This window comes from Pteropus medius, unplaced genomic scaffold (genome assembly GCF_902729225.1).
Source record: "Pteropus medius unplaced genomic scaffold, Ma_sr-lr_union100, whole genome shotgun sequence".
Taxonomy (NCBI): domain Eukaryota; kingdom Metazoa; phylum Chordata; class Mammalia; order Chiroptera; family Pteropodidae; genus Pteropus; species Pteropus medius.
The window spans coordinates 8710085-8732666 of NW_024346771.1; the positions used below are offsets into that span (position 1 = coordinate 8710085).

A 22582-nucleotide genomic window follows, 5' to 3' on the forward strand; every position below is an offset into this window, starting at 1 on the left:
CAGAGGTGACTGTACCATTTTACATTCCCACCAGTAATGTATGAATGATTCAGTTTCTTTAAATCTGTGCTCTCATTAACTATTTTCACTGTTTTTTATGTTAGCCATTTTGATGTGTATGTAGTAATATCTCATTGAGGTTTTAATTTGTATTTCCTTAATGCCTGTTCATGTTGAACGTTTTTCATGTGCTTATCTGTGGGAGAGGCTTTTTTAAAATCAAAAACTGCAAATCTCTTTTTCCGATTATGAGGTTAATACTATATACGTTTAGAACATTTACACAAAGAAAATAATTACCTGTAATTCTACTACCTTCAGATAATTACTATTAACTGTGATGCATTTTATTTCAGCCTGTAAAGTTATATTGTTTTAAAAAATAAGTTGGGATGATAATATTTGCATCACCACGTAATTTTTTCCCTTCTAATGTGTTAGCCTTTTTAGTGCCATTAAATTTGGCTAAATGTATCTAAGCTTTTAACAAATGTTTCTAGCCTTTGATCACAGTTGTGTCACATTGTAAGAATTTATCCTGAGGAAGCAGTAAGATTACTAGAGAGAGTCGTATTCATAAAAGATATTTGCGGCAGCGTTCATGATGGTGAAAAGTTGTAAATAATTTAAATGTTCTCTAGCAGTGGAGTGTTTAGTTGGATTCACCAGCAGCCATTTTATTGCAGTTTTTTCATTCAGCGGTTATTAACTGAATGTCACTTGTATCAGAGAGCTGTGTACAGATGGAGAATTGAGTGAGGACCTTCAAGGGACTTCCGGTTTAGTTGAGTGTACTGAGTTGGGCAAAATAGGAACCATTACATGTTAATAGTAATGCAGAAACAGCCATATGTAAGCCAAGCAAGACTGAGAAAGATGAGGCTCTGGCATGGCCTTAAAGGTTTGGGGCCAGATCGGAGAGAGCCCTGAATGCCAGGGAGAAGACATGTTAGTGGGAGGCACTAATGGTTTGGAATTCTGTGCAAAAGGGCCAACATGGTGCATTTATTTTGTAACTAAATGGGAAAGAGATGGGGAAGATGGGAAGGGGAGAGCCTGGGTGTGAGGTGGTGATCGGGCCCTGGGCATGGGGAGGAAGAGGTGAATATGGGCAGAGTAGCTTCTTGTCTTTGTTCTCACCAACAGTAAAATGAACACTTCTTTTATTTTCAGCTCTGGAGCACATACTTTAACACTAAGCAAGATTGTGCCACATATATGTAATTTACTTGGAGATCCAAACAGCCAGGTGAGTGTATTTAAGTAAGAAAGAATAAACATTGGTTATAGACAGTTCTAAGATGCATTTTGCTGTTCTGTGTATGCCTGATAGGTGGGTGGGACTTTATTTATCTTCATAGAACTCTCATTTTTGTTTCAGGTAATTAATGTGAATGCTCATTAGCATTTATAAGGTATCATCGGTAAATGTGGTAGGCACTCTGCCCTCTACAAGAGGCTCTCAGACCAGCCTCCCAGATAATATCACTCTGCACCATCTCTGCCGCCAAAAGTGGGGAGGCTTAGGGGAGCATGATCAGAGCTGATCGACATCAGTGGTTGCCCCTGGGGTGGGGGGAGAGCTATTGGAAAGGGCCAGAGGGACCTTTTCTGAGATGACGGACATATTCTGTACTTTAGTTTGGGTGTTGGCTATCCTGGGGCACACACCTGTAGAAACTCCTTAAACCCTTTAAGAACTATGGATATTATTTTATGTAAATTTTCCCTAAATTAAGAAAAAGAAAAAAAGAAACCAAAGCAGACTTCCTTAGCATAAAAGGTGGGAGAACCCGACCAGGCAGTTTACGAAGCTTTCCCAGTCTGGCTCCCGAAGTGCCAGTTCTCTCACCTAGTTCAATTCTCTATATCGCTGAGTCATTTGTATTAGGTTGGCTCATACAGACTAATAAGAAAAACACTTCATTAGATAAAGGGGCTGAAAATAGGAACAAGAATTTACCAAAAAAATATATGTATAGTAAACAGGGATCTCATTTTAAATCTTGATTGATGATTGTTAAAGTGCCCTCCAGAGGGGCTCGGTCATGCTCTCGTGCTTTCACCAGCTCATAGGTTCCTCTCCTAGGACGCTTCCCATTGTCTTATCCTCTCTTCTTCATCTTCACCCTTAATCCCAGTTGCATTTTCTCACCTTCTCTCTGTTGCTCTGTTATTCTGCTTTCTTTCTGTCCCTAACCTCTCCTCCTGCCTGCTCACTGCCCCTGTCTATTTTCTTGGTCTCCCTTGCTTACACCTACATTTTTTCTTTCCACTCACTCTCTTACCCAGCTTTCATTGAAAATAAACGATATCGAAAATATAATTTCTAGGTATTTTTATTTACTGAATGCTACTTTATATTCAACATTAATTTAAAAATAAACTATTTAAAAATGATTCTGAATTACCAACTGAATTATTCTGTCCTGCGAGTTTAGCTCCATTTTTGTTTTCTGAGGAGAAAAGCCCATTATAGAGGTCACACCTTGAGGACATCGCTGCTGGTACCCTTGAGTGGAGTGGAAAAGCCAGCCTGGCTGGTTGCAATTATTTCTTCCTAATTCATTTGCTTACATTGGCCACATAGGTGATGTGAATATTCATACTGGTCCTATGGGTGATGCAGGAGCATTGGGGGTAAAATGAGGCTGGTGCTCCTTGGGCAGCTGTGAACAATCTAGTAGACAGATATGCAGCCAGAACATTCCATACTAAGCGTGCTGAAGGTAATCCACGTATTCACACCTGCCTTAGGAGAGTTTTGTCTGCACATGTGTGTACAAATGCACAGGCACACAGATTCTGCATCTCCCAGAACCCCTGTTGCCAGGAAACTTTCCCATCTGCTTCTCTGATACTGATCCAGTTAACCATTCCTCCTTCTGGAGTACATATGTATGTTGCTTGTGCTCTTGCCTTTATTTTAACTTTTTCGCAAGCCTTTCTTGCTAGTCTCTGACCCTTGAGTGTCCGGAATATAACTTGCCCCTCATTATTGTCCCAGGACTGCTAGTCCTTCTAGTGGTTTTAGGATTGAATAGACACCCAAAAGCTATTAGAATGAGTTTCTCTTCTTAGCTATTTAACGTCTCAGACCAGAAAGGACAGTTGTGTCTTGCGAGTCCTATCATTGCACTCCAGTGCCTGACATTGTAGTCAGCCTTCAGCTCTAGTGTGGAGAGTTTACCCATGTCTCTCAGGTGGCCACTGACATGGAATCTGAACTCTGGACACTCCTGCCTTAGAGGACGTGAGTTCATTTGAATATTAGCCTGAATGCAGAGTGACTAAGAGCTGGGAAAGTCCCTAAGAAGCTTCTCAGAGTGGCCCACAGATAGATCTATGGAACCTGTAGTTAGGTGCTTTTGGCTACAAGTAATTGAAAATCCAACTTAAAATTGCTAGAGCAGGGGAGAAAATGTATTATCCCACATAAAGAGGAAGGGGGTGCTCCAGGGTTCGTTAGTGGCACAGTGATTTCCCTAGAGACTTAGAGTCTCAGTGGCCGCCTCAGTTCTTGGGCATTGCCCTCTGTAGCTCTGCTTGCCGGCATAGCACAGTGACAGCCCAGCTGTATGAATGTCAGGCCCGTTAGATGAAAGCTGGGTGTTTCCTTTGTTCCTCCCCTATTTTTAATTTTTCCATATTTAAGGGTTCAAACTTACATAGAAGTAGTGAAAATGACATCATGCATCTCCATGTGTCTATTATTGAGCTTCGGCAACTAATATGACAAGGCTAGTTTAGTTTTATCTATTTTTGAGATCTTCTCCATCCATATTTTGAAGCAAATCATAGACACCATTTCATTTAATTCTTAAATATTCTAAAAGATAAGGACCCTTTTTTCCCCTTCAGAACCATAGCCTTGACACTGTTATCCCTCCATCAAGAATGAATAATTCTCTCGTATCATCAAATACTCAGTCAGTGTTCCTAAATGTCTCATGTTTTTTAGTTTTCTCCATTTCTCTTTCCAAGAGGAAAGAAATGTTTTCTTGAAGCTTTCCTGCAGCTTTCTCTCTGTTTCATTTTTGAGAATTACATTCCATGGCTCTGTTACCCAGCGACTGGGAAGGGACTAGGGTTATGTGCTGGCCTTACACTAGGGAACCATAACTGTACTTCCTGAGTAGAGAATGAGGTTTCCTTCCTTGAGGTGAGAATTGTAGAACAAGGATGTGTTTGTTGACAAGAGGGATAGGGCAGTGGCTGTAGCAAAGGCAGCCTGTGGTCTAAGACATCATATACAATAGAAAGTCCTTATTCTAGATAAGGAGCTTGATACATTGTCAGAGCCTAAAAACATCTTAAAATGTCTGCGAACTATTGATCTCCATGCTCTTCGCTGCTGGACCTGGACTCTGGGCTGTGTTGTCAGTGCTCACAGCTGGGGAGAAGGAAAGCCTATGGTGAGAGCTTGACTGATGCCTGAAAGGTGGGATTAGGGGTAGGATCGCAGGCCCCAGTCTGCAGTGCTGTGCAGATGAGGCCCTAGCTGAATCTAGGAAAGTCTGTGACATCTGCTCTTCAAGGCAGTTTGGCTGTGGGGCTGTGCTGCTGTTCTCAGGACAGGTTAGGTTTGGCTTCTGTCAGTTTATAGGTTCCCTCCGTCCCCCTGGAAGTGAAGCCCTCCCTTGAGTTTTAGGTTTTGTGGGGAAGCCCTTATTTTGACACCCACACTGGACTGCAGTGTGCTCAAGTGAGAAGGATGTGGGTTCTGCATTCAGAGAGATGGAAGGCCAGCTCCCTATGCTGCCATTTATCTGCCGTGGGCAGGCTGCTAGCCTCTCTAGCCTCCATGTCCTCCTCTGTGTCACAGTCCACAGTGGCCCTGTGAGGAAGGTCATAGATTTGAAGAAGTCACATTTCCTAAAGCATTTAGCTTTGCCCTGGCAGGTAGTGCTTAACATGTGGGGTTCTTGTCTTTTGTAGTCTTAATGGCCTGAAATGTTGGGGTTCCTTTGTGGTGAGTTCGAGGGTAGGCAGAGGCAGCAGGACCTGTGGGGCTGTGTGTAGAAGTGAACACTACTATATTGTCCCTTCAGCCTGAACTGAGTGCTTTTACTGATACTTCACTTCTCAGTTGGAGAAGAGCACTTTGTAGTACCAAAGAAAATCTGTTCTCTTGTATTTCTTGAATCAGAGTTGTTTTACACCCTGAAATGCCATCTAACCCTGTAGCTTTTTTAGCCTGAAGAATGATTATTTAAAGGTTAAGGATGTTGATTTAAAAGATGTAGATAATCCTAGTTCCACCTACCATCGCGCTGAGTGCTTTACACACACAACCTAGAGGTCACAAACTTATGGCCTAAAAGCTAATTTCAGCCTACAGATTGATGTGTGTGGAAGTACGTGTATCTGCACAATGTTTTAATTTTTCATTGAGTTTGGGTGATTTTTATGCTGGAGATTGAAATTTCTGACTTCTCTCAAAAGATTAGAAGATGTGATAGAGCTGTACTTACATTCCTCTGTGACTGAGTGATGACAGTCTGTTTTCCTGAGCCTCCACATTCCCTCTTCTGTCTCTGCCAGCAGGGTCCCATGCCAGTGCCAGTTGTCATTGTACACCCACCCTTCTCCACTTAACTATCATGTTCCCTGCCTGGGCTGTATATGCACTTGAGTTTGGCACCTGGTAGGCACTCAAACATTTGTTGAATGAATTCATTATTTCTTTTAGTATTCAAAATATCCTTCAACTTAACAGAGGATGAAATCAAGACCAAAAGAGTTTAAATATTTTGTCCGAGGTTATGCTGCCCCTGAAATGGCTGAGTAGGTACTAAGGTCTCCCTCTCTGGTATTAAGGCTAGTAGTTTTTCCACTAAATCTCTTAAACTCCATATGGCCCGGAATTTCTAAGTGGTGGATAAGATATTGATTGCTCTTTAAGGTAATCACCCAGTGTGATTGGCTCTGAGCAGATGTCATCACTAGAAATTAAGCAAAGGTAGTGCACTTATTACTGATATTCAAAACACAGCGGCACTGACTAGTTTTGTAATATATGCATGTTTCCATATAAAAATGTTTTCTAACATCAGAAATTATTTTTTCTTTTCCAAAACAAACTGATAACCCATGTTAGTCAGTTTGGGCTGCCGTAGACCAAGTGGTTTAAATAGCAGAAATTAATTTCCCACAGTCTGGAGGCTGGAACTCTGAGATCAGGGTGCCAGCATGGCCTGTCTGGTTCTGATGAAGGCTCCCTTCCTGGCTGACAGATGCCACCATCTCGCTTTGTGCTCACAGGACCTCTTTGTGGGTTTGTAGAGAACTCTTTGTGAGCTCTTTGGTGTCTTTTCTTATGAAGACAACAATTCTGTTGTATCAGAGTCCCACTCTTATGACCTCATTTAACCTTAATTACCTTTTAATGGGCCCTGTCTCTGAATCCAGTCACACTAAGGGTTAGAGCTTCCACATAGGAGTTTTAGGGGGCACCATTCAGTCCATAGCATAAGGTTTTGGGTAAGAAGATAATATGGCCTAGGGTTTGCCTTTTGCCACCACAAGGAGGAAGAATTACCTGTCCTATAACACTGTTAAATTAAAAGGTAGCCTGCAATACTCAAATTGTAAATTACTGTATCCCTCCTTCTTCCCTCTGTTCTTTATTCTCTACTACTTGGATTTCATTGCTTGAGCCCAAATCTAAAATCATGTTGTTCCTTTGTCTTTACCTACTTAATTAAATACGTATCTCTCCTCCTCTACACCTTCCATAGGCTTGCCTTGGTTACATTTTATATTAAAGAAAGTTTTTCCTCCCACCTTTTTATTTGCAAAATGTTAAACCTGTTGAAAAATTGAAAGAGTAGTATAGCGAACACCCATATTTACCAGTTAACATTTTGTTACATTTGTTTTATATCTCTACGTATGTGTGTACATATGCACATACACAGACATACACTTTTTTTCCTGAACCATTTGAAAATATCTTACAGATATGATCGTTTTACTCCTAGATGCTTCAGTGTATATCTCCTAATAACAAGGATATTTTCCTATATAACCACATGTTATTTTCACATTCAAGAAATTTAATGTTGATACAATGATAATGTTTGATTTACAGTTCATATTTAAACTTCCCCAAGTTTTTTTCTTTTTTTTTTTTAAGTCTGTTTTGTCTCTTGAGCCTTATTTATTGCTGCTTGCTTAGTTCACATCTGTGTTTGGCTGGGCTGCTTACTGGCTCCTCCTAAAGCATATGCTGTCATGTCTGCTTTTGTGCCTTTGCACAGGGCATGCCTTGTTTGGAACCTGTCTCGTTCCATCTTTACCTGATAAAATGTGGTCCTTCTAATAAGCACATTTTAAGTGCTTTCTTTCTCTTCCATGAAATATTTCTTGGTATCCTTTGGAGTTCTTGTTTCCTCCCCTAAAACGTACGAGCTCTTTGTACTCTTGTATAATGTTTGTTACATCCTGTCCTGTGTTAAATGTAGAATTTAAGGACTTTTTCCCATTTCCTTTTTAGGACAATGAGTTGCCTTTTTTTTTCTTTTTTTTTTTTTTTTTACTTCTCATTTTTAATATGTTTATGAGCTTCTTGAATATTGGGCTCTGTAGCCTGTACTACCCATTTTTGTTTCTCACTAACTGTTTGACCCAAATCCAGAATACTTTATATGGGTTTTATTTTTAGTATAATTAATTTATTTGTAGCGTTTCTAATTTGGAAAGCTGCCCTGAAAATTCTAGTTTCCTGACATCATCTTAAAGAATGAAAAAAATTAAGGAATAATGAACTTGAACATGTATATAAGGATGGAACCCAAGAGTTTTCTACTCTTTGGAATTGGACTCAGAGTTAAAACTGTTAAACGTGGCTTTATCTAGTCAATTGTCTGGATGGGATTGTATTCAGTCATATTGGTAAATTGGTGATAAACTTGGGGTGGTGTATAGCCTGTTGTGTCCCAGCAAGAAGTGCTGTGGAATGACACAGAGCAGCTGTAAGATCTCTTCTTTTACATCTAGGTTCGAGATGCAGCAATAAACAGCTTAGTGGAAATTTACAGACATGTAGGAGAACGTGTGAGGGCAGATCTCAGTAAAAAAGGATTGCCACAGTCCCGGTGAGTTCAGACTATTTCTTTTATTCTGTTCTTTTCACCCTGCTCTTTCTTAGTTAACATCTTGGTTTGTACTACTTATTTTGTTGTGGTAATTTTATTCAAAGAATATACGGTTAGCAGATTGGTGGTGGGAGATCTTGTCCAGATCATGTGTCAGGGGTCCCCTCCCATTCTACTTCCTCAAAAGTAAGACTCTCTCACCTGGACATCTGGCCAGGTCTCATGTCATGTGCTCATTGTAGAAGCATATTTAAAATTGATTGAACCAAAATTCAGCATTCTTTTGGTTCATATATCTTATGTATACATAACACCTAGTATAGTAGATACTTAGAATATATTTGAATTAATGAAGCCTTTCTAGAATGAGTTTGGATAGAAATATATAAGTAACAATTCTGGACAACATCTTTGAAATGGTAATTTTCTGTTCAGCCACGTCAGCCTCACTGTAGAAATCAATGCAAGGGGATCAGCATCTTATCAGATCCAAGACAACTTGAGTATACATATGGTATACATATAAAATTCTTGTAGTCAGAATTTTAAAAATCATGAAGAATTGGATATCTATAATTTGAAATATGTTGCAGAGACCTTACTCCAAATGAATTCTAAACCCTTTGCCCCACCTCATTCCTTTAAAGGAGAAAGTACTGTGAAAACCCTGGGAAGTTAGACATTGACTGGACTCACAGAGCAGCTTGTCAGAGCCTGTCATTGTGGCCATGTGTACAGTAGAGTCCCAGAGACATGAAGGGACTTTGAGAGATCATGCAACTAGTAAGAGGCAGAGCTATTTTGAAGCCTTGTTTTCTGCCTCACCTTTTAATTTTCTTTATCTTGTTTCACAAAATAGTTTATGGAACATCTAGATTTGGGATGGAATATTGAAATATATTGGAGTCACATGTCTTGATGTCTCTCAGTTGGATATGACAGAAGTGGGCCTCTCACTCTAAGGTGGGGGTTCCACGGGCATTTGAGTGGGGCTATACTTCTTTGTTGTTGAGAGTCATATCTGACCCCAGTAATGTTCTCACCATGGCTCCTGTGCTATGTACAAGACAGTGAGGTGAGAATAAAACTTTTCATGTGTTTTATAAGAGATAATCTATGAGAATAGAATTTTTTTTTTTTTGATGTGTTTTATCAACCTTGGCCTTCTAGTCTTTGAATGTATGGTGAGAACACTTAGGAGAGATGAACTTAAAGACAAAAATAGTAAATAGTGTCTTGGGGAAAATCCGAGGCTCGAATGAATGGGGAGAGCAGAGTCTAGAAGGAGAGAGCTGTTTTATGATGACATCACTATCATTGTTGAGAAAACAGACCTTGAGCAGAAGAACTCTTTCCTGCTCCCATGATGGCCTCACCATGCCGTGCAGCTTGTGGGGCCTTTAGGCCATGAACCGACCATCTTACACAGGGGATTCTCGTGTAACATTCAAAGATTGCTATAGTGAGCTCATAGATCCGGGCAATGACATGGTGAAATTGAAATCTAGAGAGGTGAGTGCAGAAAAGTTAACAGAGCAGGCCTGAGACTGCTGTTTCTAGAAACGCCTGCTTGCAAAGTTGGCCCTGGGCTGGTGTCTGGACATTTGGATTGGGGAAGGTTCTCAATGTTCCCAAAGAGTGAGATGAGAGTGGTTCACTGCACAGGTGTCACGCTGAGCACCTGCTTTCCTTCTGGGAGTCTAGCATTTTGGTAAGTGCTGAGCAGAGGCTGTCTGTGTGACTAGCCCCAATAAAAACCAGGTACTGAGACTCTAAGGAGTAGACAGCATTCCTCATATTGTCACAACACACTGCTGGAGTAGACAGCATTCCTCATATTGTCACAACACACTGCTGGAGGACTTACCCATGCCTGTGTGACTCACCAGTGGAGATTTTAGGAAGCTTGTGCTGGGTTCCTCCGGACTTCACGCCATGCGGCTTTTCTCTTTGCTGAGTTTTCTTTGTGTCTTTTTACTATAACAATCATAGCTGTGAGTATGACTACATGCTGAGTCTTGTGAGTTGTCCTAGTGAATTGTTAAATGTAGGGGTGGTCTAGGGGATCCTCAGTATACAGAGTAATTTAGGTAAGGCCCCAGAGGCAGCTAATGCCAGAGCTGGGACTGGAACCTTCTCCTCCAGACTCCCAGTCATGTGTTTCATGTGTTTTTTCTACTGTTATTATAAAGGTGCGGATGAGCTTGGGCTTCTGTGAATAGTAATGGGGGTTTCTGCTATCTCATGTTGTGTAAAATCCTTCCAAACAATTCTGAACCAAATGGAGAAGGTAGTCCTAGTGAAACGGACCCACATGCCTCACAGCCATTATTGTAAAACTCTGGCATACACAGTGCTTGGAGAACTAGACTGATAGTTCTTTAAAAACTTTGTTCTAGTGGAAGAAGCTGAAACTTCAAGTTTCTTTGTATTACAAGACAGTTACCTAAGATCTAGCCCTGTGAGGGTCAGAAGCTCTTGCTGCCACCTTTATTTTGTTGGAGATGTGTCCAAATGAACAAGACTTTTAAAGAATCCTGCCACTGTTTGGGTAATTCAGTAGCTGCTCTATGTGGCTCTGAGTGGCTGGCTGGATACTTGAATATTCTAGACCTTTGTTACGTCATTATGTTTCTTGTTATTATGTGAACATAGCAGATTTTCCAACTTAACAGGATTCCATAGGACAAATAAAATATCATAGACTTTGCTTATTACTTTTCTAAAACTTGGATTTAGGTGATATTATTAAGGCATTATTTTTCATCATATTATTTCTTAGAGATGATTCGTCTCAAACATAGCACTCACTCAATGAACTAAGAAATAATACGATGAAAAATAATGCCTTAATAGTATCACCTAAATGACTTTAATAAGACTAATTTCATTTCACAGTTGGGAAAGAGTCTTGTACCATCATCAGCTTCACTTTTGGTCCATATATTAAGTTATTATTTAAGTCTTGTCATCTGGTGGCTAAAATCATATTGAGCCAGATAGTAAGTAGAGATATTCAACAGGGTCTTCTTCATGTTAGAAGGTCTCTTCACTCACCTGGATCTGAGCATAGTTAAGCTGTGAACCTCAGTCAGTATAGTATTTGGCCATTTTTACATTGCATGCACATGATATATATAGAAAATAAGTACACAATTTATAGCAATTTATTGTAAGATGCCATATAGTTAGGTGCACGATATTGGTGAGACATACTTGACTACAGAATAGAATTGACCACCTGTACCCACTGTGGCTTACTTTCATAAACAAGGGCTTTCAGCATGCTCTGGCATTCACTGTCCTTCCATTGTATAGTCCAGAAAGTATTTTTAATCAACGTGGTGTATTTTAGTTTTCAAAGGTATGGACAAAAGACAGGTCGCTGGTGTTAAATTTTTTTCTGGTTGGTACCAGAAAAATGAAGGTAATTTGATTTATAAATAGACCTGATGCATGTCATCTGATGCATTGTCACTATGTGATAAACTTACCTTGTGAACCTGCAGTTTTGAATCACTCTCATAATTGTTTTGCTATTTCAACCTATTTAAAATTTTATTAATGTTCACTTGACATTACTTAATGATTGTATTATTAAGGGAAAAATGGAAAGTTTTTTTACTTTTAATTTGGTTGCTACTTTAGTGTTATAGAGAGAGCCCAAAGAAAGAACAGGATGAGACATGTGCTCTGTGATATCTGTTTTCATTTTTAAATTTTGTTTTCTGTCAGAGTCATTTATATAGAGAGAGTTGGCTGAATTTATAAGATACATTGAAAAAAGGCAGTTCCTTATCCCTTCTGCTATTTTCCCTCAGAAGCAAACACTGTCAACTGTTTTTATTGATTCTTTTGTACCTACTGCTATAAATACTGTGCATCTATTGCTCGCTCTTAGTATTTTGTCACTATAAGAATTTGACTTTACATTATGAAGGGTGAATTTCAGCTATCTTTCCTCCTAAGCTCTTTCATATACACTTGTCATGTCCTCATCCACCAAATACAGTCAGGCTTTAATTTTGATTAGGACATTTAGTTTATATTGCGATTATGTATACTATTCACAGCCCACTATTTATTTTAGTGAACTATGGTTACTTTGCCTCCCCACTACCCCAGAACCTTTTGTTTTCCCTGATTTAGTAATTTTCAATTTACTTTCATTTGCAGAGTTGTCTACGTACTTATCATGTACTAGTACTGTCTACATACTGACAGTTTGAAAATCTCCTTCAGTCTGTTCCAGTCTGACTGGCTGCCCTCACTGCCTCATGCTTACTTTATCATTCTGACATCTCTCTTTATCATTGATGATCCTGGGGCTTCACTTCTTTTTTCTCTGCAGGTGTCTGCTGTTTTTTGGAGACCATATCTTTTCTTTCTTGGTTTTCTCTCTCATTTTAGTTATACATATCCTCTGATAGCTTTCTGAGAAAAAGATGTAGAGAAGGAGACTTTTTGTAATATCTTTTTTTTTTTTTGCCTGAGAATATCTCAGTTTTATTGTGACATTGATAGTTTGTCAAGGTTCCAAAATCTAGACTGGAGTAATTTTCATCTAGAATATTAAAACTAATGCCCATTGTGTAACAGCTTTTAGTGTTTCTACTGAGAAGTCCAAAGTCGTTCTGTTTCTTCATCCTATATAGATAAATTTGATTCTCTATCTCCAGTGTATGTCTGAAATTTCATGATGTTGGGTTTTATGTGAGATTGTTTTCATTGTGTTGTGTACCTGGGAGCCTTTTAATCTGGAACATCATGTTATTTGGATCTGGACAAGTTTCTTTAAAAATATAACTGTATTTGTAAATAATTATATTATGACCATTTGGACTAGTTTTCTGACTTTTCTCTCTCATTTATAGCTTCACAATTTTGCTGTCTTCTGTGAGATTTTCTCAAATTTATCTTCCAACCATTATATTGGGTATTCTATTAAAAATTTTTTTGTTTTAATTTCTAAGATCTCTCTTCACTGTTCCATTTTTATAACATTCTATTTTTTAAATTTTTTTAATGAAAGCTTTAAAACTGAAATATTTACTATACTGTAATTTTCATATTTTCATAATTAGCCATAAATCTTTCAAAGTGAATAATTCAGTGGTTTTCAGTATATTCACAAAGTTGTGTAGCCATCACTTCTATCTGGTTTTAGGACAAGTCTCAGCACCCCAAAAAGAAATCCCATATCTATTAGTGGTAACTCTTTGTCCCTTCCGTCTCTCCAGCTCCTACAAACAACTAGTCTGCTTTTTAATTCTATGGATTTGTCTTTTTTCGGACATTTTGTGCAAATAAAATCACACAAAATGTAGCCTTTGTTGACTGCTTTCTTTAACTTACCATAATGTTTTCAAGATTTAGTCATATTGCAGAATTAGTTATTTTTTATTGCTGAATGAAATTCCATTGTATGTATATTCCACATTGTGTTTATCCATTCTTCTGTTGACAGACACTTGTGTTACTTCCACTTTTTGGCTATTGTGAATAACACTGCTGTGAGAATGGGTGAACAAATATTTGCTCTCTTTCCTGCTTTCAGTTCTTCTGGGCATCTACCCAGAAATGGAATTGCTGGATCATATAGTCATTCCATGTTAAATTTTTTGAGGAATTGCTATACTGTTCTCTATAGCTGCTGCACCATTTTGCATTCCTGCCAGCAGTGTGCATCCATGCCAACAGTTGCTATTGTTTTGTTTTGTTTTGTATTGTTTTGATAATAGCCATCCTACTGGATATCTTGTTATGGTTTTGAACTTTATAGACTTTTTATGGGACCTTTGTCAAAAATCTGTTGATTATTAATGTAAGGTTTTTTTTTCCCTGTAATCTCAATTCTATTTCATTGATCTATATTCCTGTCCTACTAGTACCACACTGTCTTGATTAATGTAGCTTTGTAGTAAATTTTGAAATCCAAGTTCTTTTCAAGATTGTTTTGGCTATTGTGGGTGCCTTGTGTATCTGTATCCATTTTAGAGTGAACTTATCAATTTCTACATAAAAGGGCAGCTGGGATTTTGGTAGGAACTGAATCTGTAATGAATTTGGAAAATATTGCCATGTAACAGCATCTTCCAATCCATGAACATGGGACTGTCTTTCCATTTTTTAAAGTCTAATTACTTTCAACAATTGCTGGTCGTGTACTTTTGTTAAATTTATTCCTCTGCATTTTATTCTTTTGATGCTATTTGTGATCAGAATTTTTTTCTTAATTTCAGATGGTTTATTACTAACATCTAGAGTTGCAGGATTTAAAAACTGGATCTTGAATCCTACAACCTTGCTGAACTCCCTAGTTCTGAGAGTTTTGCTCTGAACTTCTTGGGATTTTTATATATAAATAGGTCATATGTCAGTAGAAATAGTTTATGTCTTCCTTTCTCATCTGCATCCCTTATTCCTCTTTTTTTTTTTTTTTTTTTTTTTAAACCTAAAAGCCCTGGCTAGAACTTCTAGTATAATGTTGAATAGAAGCGGTGAAAAGGGACAACATTGTCCTGTTCTGGATCTTACTTAGGAGGCAAGCTTTAAACCTTTCACCATTAATTATGATGTTAGCTGTAGGTATTTTTGTATATGACTTTATGAGGTTGAAGAAGTTCTATTCCTAGTTTGTTGAGTGTTTTTATTATGAGAGGATGTTACATTTTGTCAAATACTTTTTCTGCATCTATTGAGATGATTATGTTACTACTGTTTTATTCTATTGATATGTTGTATTAAATCAATTAATTTTTAGATATTAAACCAACTTTGCATTCTTGGGATAAATCCCACTTCATCATGGTGTATAATTCTTTTTATACGCTTTAGAATCCATAGGAAATAATGGCCTGTACTTTTATTGTGATGTCTTTTTCTTATTTTGGTTTTATTGTAGTACTAGCCTTGTAGAATGGGTTGGAAAGTGTTCTCTCTTCTATATATAAAGTATGTGTGTGTATACACAAACACATACTCACATACTTTAATTTTTAGAGCAGTTCTAGATTTATAGGAAAACTGACTGGGAAGTACAGAGAGTTCCGTTATTCCTTTCTTCCTCTACCCACAGTTTCCCCTGTTCTCATTGATATTTTAAAAGAGTTTGTGAAGGATTGGCACTAATTCTTCTTTAAACATTTATTGGAATTCACCAAATGTGAAGCCATCTGGGCCTTTGCTCTGGAGATGTTTTCATTCTCTTGTTTATAGGTCTTTTTAGATTTTGTTTCGAGTCAGTTTTGGTAGTTCGTGTCTAAGAATTTTATCTAAGTTTTCTAAGTTTTGACATACAGTTGTTCAGTGTTCTTGTAAACCTTTATATTTTTGTAAAGACGGTAATGTATCTTTTTTCATCTTTCAATTAAAGTAATTTGAGTCGTCTCTTCTGGTCATTTTTGTTAATGGTTTGTGAAATTTATTGATTTTTTCAAAAGAACTAACTTTTGGTTTGTTGATTTTCTCTAATGTTTTTCTGTTTCCTATTTTATGTATTTCTGCTCCAATCTATTTTCTTTCTTTCTTTTGCTTGGTTTGATTTGCTTTTGCTCCGCCTTGAAGGTTAGGTTATTGATCGGAGATATTCTGTTTTAATGTAGGCATTTATGCCTATACATTTTTCTGTAAGTACTACTTTAGTAGCATCCCGTAAGTTTTGGTGTATTGTGTGTTTATTTTTCATTAATCTCAAAGTATTTCTAATTTTTCTTTTGTTTTCATCTTTCAGCCATTTGCTATTGAGTGTTTTATTAAATTCTTATATATTATTTATGATTTTCCCATTTCTATTTGTTACTGGTTTCTAATTTTATCCTATTCGTAGTCCATGTAGAACATATCATAATTTCTATGTTCTGTGGTTTTCAGTCCTTTGAAATTTATTAAGGCTTGTTTTGTGGCCTATCATGTGGTTTGTCCTGGAGAAGGTTCCATGTGCACTTGAGATGAATCTGTATTCTGCTGTCCATTATTGAAATGTGCAATATCGAAGTCTCCAGTGAATACTGCTGAATTATCTGTTTCTATCTTCAATTCTGTCACTTTTTGTTTCATACAGTTTGAGGGTCAGTTCTTAAGTGCATATAATTGTTATGTCTTCCTGATACATTGACCCTTTTATCAATGTAAAATGTCCCTTTTAGTCCCCAGTAGCAATTTATGTCTTAAAATCTATATTTGATAATAGTATAGCCACTCTAGGTCTCTTTTAAGCACTATTTGCATGGAATATCTTTTTCCATCCTTTTACTTTTAACCTGTGTCTTTGTATCTAAAGTGAGCCACTTGTAGATAGAATATAGTTGGGTCTTGTTTGTTTATTCAGTCTGACAATTTTTGCTTTTTCATTGGTTTGTTTTTATTTAATGTAGTACTTATAACATAATTTTTTGTTGAAACTGATCATTTTAAGTAATACCTTATGGCAACTTTGGAAATCACATTCTTTCCTTCCTCTCCCAGGTTTGTTGTTGGTGTTTATTGTTTTTGTTGCTCATTTCTTATTTCGTGACTTTCTTGAACTAATTCTTAAAGTCTGTATTTTTTTTTTGTTGTGATAGATACTGAAATCTCTGGTTAGCTTAGTGTCCAGCTAATGATTGGACAGAGATGTCCTTAAATGCTGCAACCAATAAATCTCCCAACTTTTGCTGAAGGGCTATCTGTGTGTATTGGGGCATGCTTTCAGTTTTCTGGCAGGCAGGCTATGCATCTCTACCTTCCCCTTACTGCCTGCTTGTACAGAGCCCCAAAGTTAGCCAGAGGTGAGACAGTGAGTGCCCTCTTGGGTCTTTCCTGGGGTGTGTGCACCACCTTGCACATATGAGTGGCCTTCCAGTTTCCCAGGAATGTGTCAGAGCTTTTCATAGTTCTTGTGAACATCTTACTCTCCAGGTTTTTCTTGTAAGCCTTTTGGTCAGTTTCTTTGTCCCAGTTGTTACTTCTTTCTCAGGCAGCTGTCACGTTAGACAGTTGCCCCAGATTCTTTTTGCTCATGGCTTCCGTGTAAGGAGTCTTGCACTGAGCATGCTCTGAATTAGGTCAAATAAAGACAAACCTTATGAATGGGGGTTTTGCGATATGCCAGACAGGTCAAATAATAACAGTTCTCTGGGAATGGGGACTTTCACTGAACTGCAGACTGTTCAACGCTTTCCAGGGGCTGTGGGGCTGCTGGTTTTCAGACTGCTGTAATTGTGAGGCCGTTGGTTTTCAGCTGGTGGACTGGAGATGGAAATAGAGGGCAGGAAAACAAAGGAAAATGTCATTCTGACTAAGATTCAGCTGTTTTTCTTGAAGAATGCCCCTCGGATTATTGTAAGCCTTTGTTTAATTTGAGGATTTTGAAAAACTTGATTTTGCCAATGTTTTCTTTGTGTTTTTTGGAGGAGCAGATGTTCAGAGTTCCTTATTCTGCCATTTTTGAAGGGTTCTTCCTGTTTGATTTTGTGATTTGCAGTATTTTCTGTTACTTTGGGAATATTAGTGATATATTTAAAAACTTTTTATAGTCTCTTCTTTCCTCTAAGTTGGGATTTTTGGGTATGTGTTTATTCATGTTGGTCTCTTTTATGTTAGAAGCTTTGCTTATCAATCTTAGAAATTTTGGTTGTCTGCTCATATTAAAGAGTAGTAGACTAATAAACCAATGAGAAGCTCTGTGTACAAGTGGAGCTTGTCGATGGAAAGATTACTGGTTTTCGCTTCTGGGAAATTATCTTAAATTTATAAAATATTCTAGGAAGGAATAATTAGTTTGAAATCTTATAGTAAAATAAATGATAATTAGATTGAAGAGTTGAATATAAAATTCAGAAAAACCAGGGGGAAATGGTATTGGTTATTCGTCAAGCTAATAAATAAATTTATTTTAAATTTGAGATCGAGAGATTAAAATTAAAAAAATGAAAACAATTGGTGACTTCAGAGGGTAATCATTAGTTATGTATTCAGTGTCTTTCAACATATAAAACTCATCATTTTAGACTTGTGCAAATTGATAGGTCCGAAGAGAGGCATCTTCTATTATTGTGTAGCAGACAAAAGCCATTCATTCCTAAGGAATGTTTTGTTGGTGTTAGAATGTCAAGTAATTGATCTCTTGAGGTAGCAATCTTGATAGGAGCCATTGTATATGCATTATTGAGCAGAGAATGAGACATCTAATGAGACAGAAGTGTGAAAGTAGAGGGAAAGGCACGCCTGAATAAGGGATTCTGAATTAAGGTGCAGGTGCCAATAACCAATCTTTTTAGCGTTCTCGTACCTAGCTGTTTGGGTGCCAGTTTTGGGTAATCTGGCTGCAGTGAGTAGACGTTACCATAGATAGAGAATCTACAGATTCCTCCACAGTTGCCATTGATAATGGTGAATACTCTCCCAGGCATGGAAGAAATGATTTCCTCCTCCAAGTAATTTCAGGAACAACCAGGTTAGACATATACTTTGTCCCTAACCTGCAAATTTGTAGGCATGCTCATGTCAGAAGGTATAGTTGTGACACAATAAAGTGGTAATTTAGGGCCTTGGCAACCTGTCTGGTGATGTTATTTATGGGCTTATTAAGCCACTGGAGATCTTTGTTACTTATAAAAGGGAGGGTGATGGAAACATCATCAGAAATTGATTCTAAGCCATTTTTCCAGTTCTTTAATAACCACTGGATTTGAAAGTGAGTGATAGTTTTACTTATATCTGGTCCTGAAATGACAAACAGATTTTTAATTCTGTGCCAGCTTTGATTAATTAGTAGCAGCTGCCTGGAGAAGCTTGGAGAAGTCTTCTGAGGCTGTATCTGACTTAGATGGAAAGATGGGTTGAAAGTTATTGATATCTACCATAGAATGGGAAGTGAGAGAGGCAGTGTATCAGGTTAGTTCATCCCTTTCATTTTTACATCTATTTACTGATGTGTATTTTTGGCTCCCCTGTTACTTAGAATGTAACATTTTAAGTAGAATAGAATGAAGTAGAAATGGAAGCTCTAGAAAGTAGAAACTTTACACATTTGACATTTAGCTAGCTCAGTGCTAGGTTCAGTGAATGAACTAATGAATGAATTGATATCAGAATGTGTGAAATATTTAATTTTCCATAGTGAGAACGGGGGACAGGATTAGATAGATAACAGCTCTTTTACACAATGAGGTAACTTTCCTGCATGACATAGTGCTTGGTGTGTAGATAATACTAAAAGAACATAGTTCCCATTCCTACTCCAAGGAGCTTCCATTCTGGTTGGGAAGAAAAGACAAACGTGATTGAAATGATTAATTTGTCTGACAGGATGGTTGTAAGTGCCAAAACTTAGTTTGGTCCCTGAAATGGGTGGCTTAGGTTTGAATGCATAGTACATTATCTTGGAATCCTGACTTTTACACTCATTCATATGTACCCGTTTTGCTTGGGAAAGATTCTTTTTCCTTGACTTTATCCCCCATCCCAACCTCAATTTTTCTCTCATTTTTGGTGTCACTAGGATGGGATATTTTGACTGGTTAAGGAGTTTTGCTTCAATTTAAATGTCAAGGTAAAAATGATCCATTAATAGAAAATAAATGTCATGTTGATTTTTTTTAAGCTGAAGATTATCTGGTCACAGTGTTTGCTTCTAGAGAAATTATAGCATTTTTGAATTAAGCATGAGTCAGAGAAAAGCCTTTGTATTGTATTATACCATTTTGAAAATTTTTATCCTAAGTAATCAACAGTCTGCGCTTAAATAGCAATAGGAGAAATATATGCTTTTCATCATGTATATACATTTTTGTGTAGAGCAGTCAGTCAGTTTAATGTCTGAGAGCATGGACTCTGGATTCTTGCTCTCAGGGCTTGTATCTCCACCCTGTGTCACCTTATGTAAGCTGTGGGGGTCATCTGTAAAATGGGGATAATAATAATCCCATATAAGGCTGTTATAAGGGTTAAACATGCTCTTTCAGTTAGAGCCCTTAAGTCAGTGCTTGGCCTGTAGTTAAGTGCTCAGTTATTGTTGACTGTTGATGTTGTTAGAAATATACTTACTATTTTTGTTATTAAGTGGGTTTGAATCACTGATTTTTTTTCTTGGAGTATGACTCAACTTCACATTAGTGTTTTAATATAACTGACTATAAACAGTGATGGTTAATAGTTTATATATACATTTTTTATACAGATTGAATGTAATTTTTACAAAATTTGATGAAGTCCAGAAATCTGGAAACATGATACAATCTGCAAATGGTGAGTAGAAAAAGCATTCTGTTTTTGCTTTTTAAATTTTGTCATTATTGTTTTTGCTATTTCTGAAAGGCATAAACTTGACATCAACTTGATATCTTAATAAGGGTTTCTAAGTCTGAAGACTTAACCTCCATTTATGCACTTTCCCATGCCAGAAACTACTTGTTTAGAGTTGTCTTTGACTTTCTTTCATAGTCTAAACTGAGTCCATCAGCTAATCCTGTTGGCTTTACTTTTAGAAATACATCTAGCATCCTGTTTATTCTCACTGTGACTGCTGCTCTTCTCCGAGTGCAGGCTGTCATTGTATTTTACCTGTGCTCTCGTGGTAGCCTTCTAACCAATATCCTTGCTTTTATTCATTTCCAACACCTAAAGACTGTTTTTCACAGAGCAATCAGAGTAATTCTTTTAGAATGTAACTCAAGTGGTATTAATTCCCTGTTCAGAATCCTCCAGAGTTTTCCCATCACAGAGACTACAATTCTGTGATTCACCATTGCCCACCAGGCCCTGCATGACCCGATAGTGACCACCATTCTGATGATGTCATATCGTTCTTCCCGAAAGTTCTCTTGGCTCCAGTTCCATTGGCTTCCTTGCTAATTTTGAACATTCTAAGCTTCTTCTACTTCAGGGCTTCTGTGCTTATGATTCCTTCTGCTTGAAACATTCATCCCCTATGTGTCCTCATGGCTGTCTTCCTCATTCCATCTAGATCTTGGCTGCTGTATAACTTCTGTACCAAGGCCATCCAGAATAGCACATCTAGTTTTCTAAGGGAACTCTCTGTGCCCTCATCCTGCTTGTTTTACTTTTTTAGTGCACATCACTACAAAATATTTTTTGTTTATTCATGAGGGCAAGAACTTTGTTTTATTCCCTTCTTTATCCTAAGTGCCTCAAAAAAGTCCCTGGCATGTGATAGGTATGCAATAAATATTGTTGAAAAATAAAATAACAACAGACTTGAATTGTGACCTATTGTTTCTAGAACCTGTATTCCTTTTACTACACTTCGTGATGATATTTGAGGACAAGTGGGTAATTGTGATTTCAGAAGGGGAAGGAAAGACAAGACTGAATTACTGTATGAATGCAGTTCTCAAAAAAACAATTCCAACAAGAACTTTTTCTAACTCTAGATACCTCATTGTGTCATAGCTATTTCGGAATTGCTAGGGATCTTAAATCATAGCATAGCTTATTATTTTGAATGTCTCGAGGTTGTGAAAACGTTTGAGTGGTTTTCCCCAAAGTGACCTAGTATGTAAGGGCAGAGCCTGAACAAAATCTGGGTCTTTTGACTCACAGTCTTACCTACCGTTATCAGTAAGGAATTTATCTTTAGATAACATGTTTCCTCTAAAATGCTTGAATTGTTCTAAAAATGCTTTCATTAATTCTCTTTATTTCTTCTTCATATGTTTTTATGTTTATAAAAACCATATTAAAAGAAAAATACCATAATTTAGCCATCACCAACAAATGTTTTCATTTTTCCATATTCTCTTATAATGCATTTTCCTAAAGTTGTATAGTTTGTATGTAATTTTAACCATGGCATAATTTCTGTATATTACCCCATACTTTTGTGTTTACTTTTATAAGTGTTTTAAAAAATGAAATCTAGGTAGAGCTGGACCAGAACTCAGGCCTTGGAGTCGTGTTTCAGTGACATGCATGCTTATTGATATGTGTGGGCAAGACTGCCCAGCCAGTTGCTAGAAAGAAACATGCTTTTAATTTCATGTGTGTATTTGGGTAGTTTGTATAGTTTTCTAGTTCAAAACTTGTTGGCGCCAAGATAGAAAGTACTGGGCAAGGATGTTGTGGTGGTGCAGAAAAGTGAGTTTGTGCTTTATAGCCTATATTATAACTATGAAAGAAACTCATTATAACACTGGCGCTGGGGAGAAGGACCACATCTGTGATCTTGTCTCAAAGGTGTATATACACATCTATGAGCTTTAATTTTAATGATCATGACTCATAAGATTTAATCATCAAGAAAGAATACCACGATCCTATGGCATTGGGTGTATCACAGCAATATTTTATTCTAAATGTCTAGGTGTAAATATTGTCCCCAGCTTTCCTTACTTTTGCGTGTGTGTGCATGTACACACACGTGTGTGTATATATGAATATGTAGTACAGGGGTAGGTTTGAGAATGGAGACAGTTCTTTTAGGTAGCTGTTTTAAAAATAGCAAATAGCAGGGAAGACAACTCAAAACTTTCGGGAGGCCTGTA

The 22582-nt window shown here is 37.4% G+C and overlaps 1 protein-coding gene across 9 annotated transcripts in view; it reads left to right on the forward strand.

Moving 5' to 3' along the window:
- CLASP1 (cytoplasmic linker associated protein 1) overlaps positions 1–22582 on the forward strand; it is a 244102-nt gene that overhangs the window by 76250 nt on the left and 145270 nt on the right. For all 9 annotated transcript variants that reach the window (XM_039876508.1, XM_039876514.1, XM_039876517.1 and 6 more), the window contains 3 exons: positions 1174–1249; positions 8002–8099; positions 20260–20327. In XM_039876508.1, the coding sequence (XP_039732442.1) occupies positions 1174–1249; positions 8002–8099; positions 20260–20327 (242 nt within the window). The remainder of the gene's footprint in view (positions 1–1173; positions 1250–8001; positions 8100–20259; positions 20328–22582) is intronic.